General features: G+C 31.3%; 1 protein-coding gene across 1 annotated transcript; it reads right to left on the bottom strand.

Moving 5' to 3' along the window:
- Positions 1–1,663: 1,663 nt before the first annotated feature.
- On the bottom strand, positions 1,664–4,353 carry LOC105777960 (transcription factor bHLH62). The gene is made up of 7 exons (XM_012601496.2): positions 3,182–4,353; positions 2,942–3,109; positions 2,775–2,840; positions 2,627–2,695; positions 2,458–2,529; positions 2,139–2,363; positions 1,664–2,041 (listed from the first exon to the last, which is right to left on the bottom strand). Exons 1-7 carry the CDS (start codon positions 4,040–4,042, stop codon positions 1,949–1,951), a joined length of 1,554 nt encoding a protein of 517 aa, XP_012456950.1. The 5' UTR covers positions 4,043–4,353; the 3' UTR covers positions 1,664–1,948.
- Between the last annotated feature and the right edge of the window lie 1,648 nt (positions 4,354–6,001).

Here is a 6,001-nt window from a genome sequence, read left to right as displayed (position 1 = left end):
TTACTGCACTTTGTTTAAATAAGTCCTTAAATTGTTTTTGTAGTTAAATAAGTCCCTATCCTATGATTTATATCCATAAAAGACCTTGATTAATATTAAAGTAAAACTATTTTGAATTTTTACACTAATTTTTTGCTAATGTGATTTTGATGAGAATACTTTATTAAATAAAATAAACTAATGTTTTTGAAAGTAAAACAAAATAATATTTCCAAATTTTTGAATGTGCTTATATATATATACATGACCCATTTAATTACTCTTTTGAATATTTTAGTTACTTCTTCAAATTTTATGGTGATGTTAAAAGTGTATAGCATTTTATTGAATCAACAAGAAATTAAGATAAAAGCTTGAAATTAAAAATAATTTTACTTTAATATTAAAATCAATGGCTTTTATAAGTAAAGATCATAAGATAGATGCTTGTTTAACTATAAAAATAATTTAAAGATAGATGCTTATTTAACTATAAAAATAATTTAAGGGCTTCTTTAAACAAAGTGTAATTCTTAAAGGGCCTTTTTGTATATTAGCCTTGATAGTTTTATAGGTAGTATAGAAATAGATATAAATCTTTTCAAAATAAATGTTAAATACAACTTTTTTAAGAATGGATAAGTAAATTATACTTATAGTCATTCAATTATTTGTAAGTTTTTTTATATTTTAACTATGAAAAGTTACAAAATAGTTATTCAATTATCCGATCTTTTCTATTTTAGTCACCAACTATTAAATGGTGGGCAAAAGATGATCTTTTAGCTTTTAAAATTCTCATAATAGTTTTTTTTTTGGTGAAAGTCATAATAACAATTTTAACTCTCAACATTTATACATGCTAATTTAGTCTTTATTTTAAAAAATTTAACCCTCAATAGTTACACATCGTGTAAATTTGGTCTCCTTTTTTTTTCAGTTTTTATTTTCTTTGTGAGCCTTTCAACTAAAAGTTTAAAAAACAAATATATCAACTAAATGTGATTGGAAATATACCAAAAATTGAAACACCCAAAATCAAAGATAATAATTTTTCTTTTCTCAATATTGTCGATTGAGTCTTAGCTCAATTGATATGGGTATTTTTGTTAATATAGGAGGATGTGGGTTTGAGTGCGCTGAAGCGTATTATGGGTTGGGAGGAACTATGGGTGACTACCCTAATGAAAAAATTAAAAATTTTAAAATTATTAACAAAAAGAAGTAAGATATTATTTGGAAAAGAAATAATAATGTGTTAATTAAGTCACGTCAAGAAATGAGATTGGATTCCAGCTCAAGGAAACAGATGATTGTTAATAATAAAGTTCAGACTTTAAGTGACGATTTGTCCCCACCTTTAACAGCTGTTTACAAATAAACAAATCTAATTTTTCCCATTAGTTAAAACAGATTTAAATTTAATCCCCGCCCCAACATCAAATACTATCAATCATTTTCATTCAACTCTAGTATTTGTTTGGTTGCCAAGAAATTGAAAAGGAAAATGGACAAATTCATGGGATTCAGTTCTCATCAATATTCCCCTAACTAAAATCTGGGATTTAGCTCGAAATAATATCTTTGTCTGTCCATAATTCAAATTCGGTTAAGTTAGGTATAAAGTTTCTCAAATGGAAATATCAACTTTCATTTCTAAATTAGGTAAGGCCAACACACATGGTTGAAATCATAAATAATGCCCCACTTCATTGCAATTAGTCCTACCATATTACAAATCAGGAATCCCTGTAAGAATTCGCTAAAGAATGAATTTGCAGAAAACAATCTGGGAATATTCAGATTAATAGATCAATTTTCTCTCAAGCTGTAATTCTTCTGTATATACAAAGGCCTCTCTTTGTCTCTCATGGAGGGCCTAAAAGTGAATCAGAAATTGTTGTTCTAATGGTTAATTGCATCTCAGTTTTCACTTGGCATGCACCACATAATTTCATCAAAATCTTGTTCAACTATGCTTACTTTGACAGCTTTGTGGTTGATTCTGGCCAAATCCCATTTGAACAATGCTTTGGAGGTCATCATCCCAAAATGATCCAATCTGAAGACAATTTATTCAGCTTTCGCTTAAGATTCTGAACGATATTAACCAGGAATTAACTACAAACTACACAGAGACTAGTGGTTTTATTGATTACCTGAGGGTTAGCATCAGAAATACCATCAACAGGAGGCAGCTGCAATCTTTGTGTTTTATGCAAGGCAGCATTTGCTGGATTCATTGAGAATTTAATCTGTGTGTCATTGGATATGCCATTGTTCATAGGAAGCCCTTGCTGGGGTTGGTACCTTAAACCAAATGCCAGCGCAGAAGAATCCATTGGATAATGAGAATGCGGCAAAGATCCACGAGACCGAAACATCTGCAGCACGCAACCGATGCAAGTTTGTCACTCAGAAATTCAGATGACTTAAACCATAAACAGATAACAATACCATGGAGGAATATTAACTTACATCCTTAGACAGTAAGGCTTCCGTGTTAGCATTCATCCTTGGATTTACGGTAGCCAACTTCATAGATAAGAACTGTAGAAAATATAGAATATAAGAAGCAATTTTAAGCACCCAAAACTGAAATCAATAGTGCAATTAACGAAAGAGACACTGGAGAATTCCGGTTTACCTCGACCTGACGCTGCAACGACTGCACATAGTTGATAATTTCATCAAGCATAAGTGCTTTGCCAGTCACCTGCAACAAATTTTATTCACAATTTAGTAAATTCCCAGATTAAAAATGTCTGAAAATGGTCTACCATCTTCAAACTCACCTTATTGCAACCTGGAACAAGATCCTGAAGGAACTTCATCCTTTCACTTATTTTCTCTCTTCGAACCTGGATAAATACAAGATTACAAAAAGATAAACAGATTAATACAAATCCTAAATACCCCCTGCAGTGATTGACTAAAGATCCTTGGTTTTGAAGTTTCTTACTCTTTCAGCAAGACTATGGCTATCAGTTGCTTGACCCCTTCTGGCCCTGACATGGATGTAGTCCTTTGGCGGCTCTGGTGGCTTGGGATTCTCTTTATTTTCTGCTTTAGCACTGTCATTTTGTTGCTTGCTTCGTTTGGCAGTGGATTTATTGTTCTCCTCAGCAATCTAAAATGGATAACAATGTTAGTTTCTCTATAGATTTATCTTCAGAATTTGATAATTCAAAGACAACAATACCTTAGCCTCAGCAGCTGCTGGAGATGGGGTTTCTTTTGCTTTCCCTCTGGGCATTGATTTCCTTTTCCTGGCATTGGCATCGTTTTGGGCTTTGATGCTTGAACCCACACCTGGGATCTGTTCAGATATTGAAGATTCATCCTTGGAATCACCATTCTCTGGCGATGAACACCTTGAGAGCCTACTGTTTCTCTTATCAGAACATGAATTTCCATCCTGGAGTGTGTTCTTGTTGCTGTCTGGAACATGTACTTGAGATCCAGTGACCATAATGGATTGATTCGTGGAAACTCTGGTCAGCTGAACAAATTCAGCTTCAGTCACTCCAACCTGGGGATTTAGGCCATTAAAGCAGGAAAATCTAGCAGCCCTCTCAGCAAATCCAGGGTCAGCTGAAACTGGTACCAAGCTTGGATGTTTGAGTATCTGGTTTCCTCCCATCATAGAAAGATTGAGCTTGGGTGGTGAATCCAATGGAGAAGTGTAACAGGAAGTGTTGGAACTGCAATTGTTGTTATTATTTGGTGGTTTAATCAATGACTGGGGTGAAATATCACCAGTATTACAAATATTTCCTAATTTTCCAATCAAATCTGTCATCATTGTATTATCACCAGAAGCAGGAAAATTAGTACTTCCAGCATTGGATGCAGCTGGAGAACACACCATAGAACTCAATGCTGACTCAAAGGGATCGCTCTGATCCATTGAATTATGCCATTTGGGATTCAAAAAACAACTTCCAACACAATTCAGTTCATCTGTTTCCATTTCCATCCCAAAACTGCAAGAATTCCAACCTGCTTGTACTGCAGCAGCTCTGTTTAGTCCCTCACCCATAAAAACCTGATCTTTTTCCATGGGAGAGAACAAAAAAAAAAAAGAAAGAAAGAAACTTTGTAGGAAAATTTGAAGACCCAGATGGAGAATAAGGGTGAAAACCCAAGAATGAAGACACAAGAAACAACCCAGAATTATATTCCAAGGAAAAACAAGAAGCAAAGGTTTACAGTTGGAATTGAGTGGAAAAGGGAGGTTGTTCTTATACAACAATGATGATGGCAATGTGAAAAAGCAAAGAGAAGAGAGAGAGAGAGAGAGTGTGTGTGTGTAGGAGTTGAGAAAAAGCAAACGGAAAAAGAAGAACAAAGAAAGTGTGATGAAATGTGGGAAAGTGAAGAGCAAGCAAAGATAGATAAAGAAAGAAAATGTCTATTTGACCTTAAAAAGAAAATGAAATGAACTTTTTCAACCAATTCATTTTTTAATTTTTTCCTAATTTAAAATAATTAGTAAATATTAAGTGAAAAAAACCGAACACCAAGACTCAGCCTAATACTGGCTGCGTAATAGACGGTGGAAGGAAATGCGGAGCCGTCAACGTTTCGAATTGATTGAATGTATTAGAACTTTTCAAAGACAGCTACTCCAAATTCTTCTTTTAACTACCATTTAATTTTATAATTTCAATCTATATTAATATAAAAATATTATTTTAATATAAGCGGTCACTTCAAGTTTAAAATTATCTTTAGTCTAGATAATAAAATAATTTCAATATAAATACATTAATTTGATTTTTAAAATAATACATTAATTATATTTTAATAATTTTAAGAGTTAATATTTAATGCATTCACGGTATAATAATAGTTATATATGCATATCAATAAATAATATTAAAATATAACAATAAAGTAAAAAAAAACTAAGAGTATATTAATTTTGATTCAAATTTATATTTAAGTAATTGTAAAAGATTGTTTAAAGACTTCAACTAAAAATTTTAATATAGATTGTCTCCTATAATGAGTTAATCAACTTTTTTTTAAGATGTCAAGGTATACATTATAAATTTCAAATAGTAATAATAATTAAAAATGGAATAATATTTGCTACACTATTAGTAGAGTTTTAGACTCTACAAAGCAGGTTAAAGGGTTAACAAATGTCCTATAAGGGTATAGTAAAATGAATTAGTATTTAGTAGATTGACAAGATACTTTTTTTCTTTCACAATCAGCTATAAAATTGTCATGTGTATTTTTTAAATATTTATTTTTAATATTTTTGTAACAGCCCGTTTTCAGTGAAATCAGAACAGTAGTTTTGGGACCACAAATTTGAAGTAAAAATATTTATTTTATTATCATTTTAATTCTTACAGCATGTTAGTAGAGTCATATGAAAGATTCGTTAAGAAATTTTATCATTTGCATGCTTAATTCGATAAAAATGACTAAATCGCGTAAAGTGTAAAAGTTGGGTTCTAATAACTAAGGTGTCTAATAGCTATAGAATTTTAAAATGAAAGTCCTTAAATGGTGAATAGCCCATAAATATGTTAGTGGATGATAGTGGCTTGGTAATTTTGTAATTTGAAATAATTTTAAAGGTTAAAATGGTAAATGAGAAAATAAAGATAAAATAACTTAAGTAAAATCTATCCATCTCCTTCATTTTATCATCTTCAACCGATTTTAACAAGGGAAGCCCTAGCTAGGTTTCGCCAAGATTGCAAGCTCAATTGGTGAGTGATTTTTTATCCATTTTTAATGATTTCTATGTTTTCGGAGTTGTCGTAGCTTAATCTAGCTAGCCCGAAGACTAATTTGTGAAACTGTTAAACTATTAGGGTATTACCATTGATGAATATATGTGAGTTTTGAATTTTGATGGTAGTAAATGAATGGTTGTTGTTAGATAAATAACTTTTGTAAAGGAATTTTTAGTAAAATTGTCAAATAAGGATTTAATTGAAAAATGTGAAATACTTATTGTGAAATGTGTGAATTAATGAAATATATGGGCTTTTATAAG

This window comes from Gossypium raimondii, chromosome 10 (assembly GCF_025698545.1).
Source record: "Gossypium raimondii isolate GPD5lz chromosome 10, ASM2569854v1, whole genome shotgun sequence".
Taxonomy (NCBI): domain Eukaryota; kingdom Viridiplantae; phylum Streptophyta; class Magnoliopsida; order Malvales; family Malvaceae; genus Gossypium; species Gossypium raimondii.
This window is presented reverse-complemented; position numbering and strand designations above follow the sequence as displayed.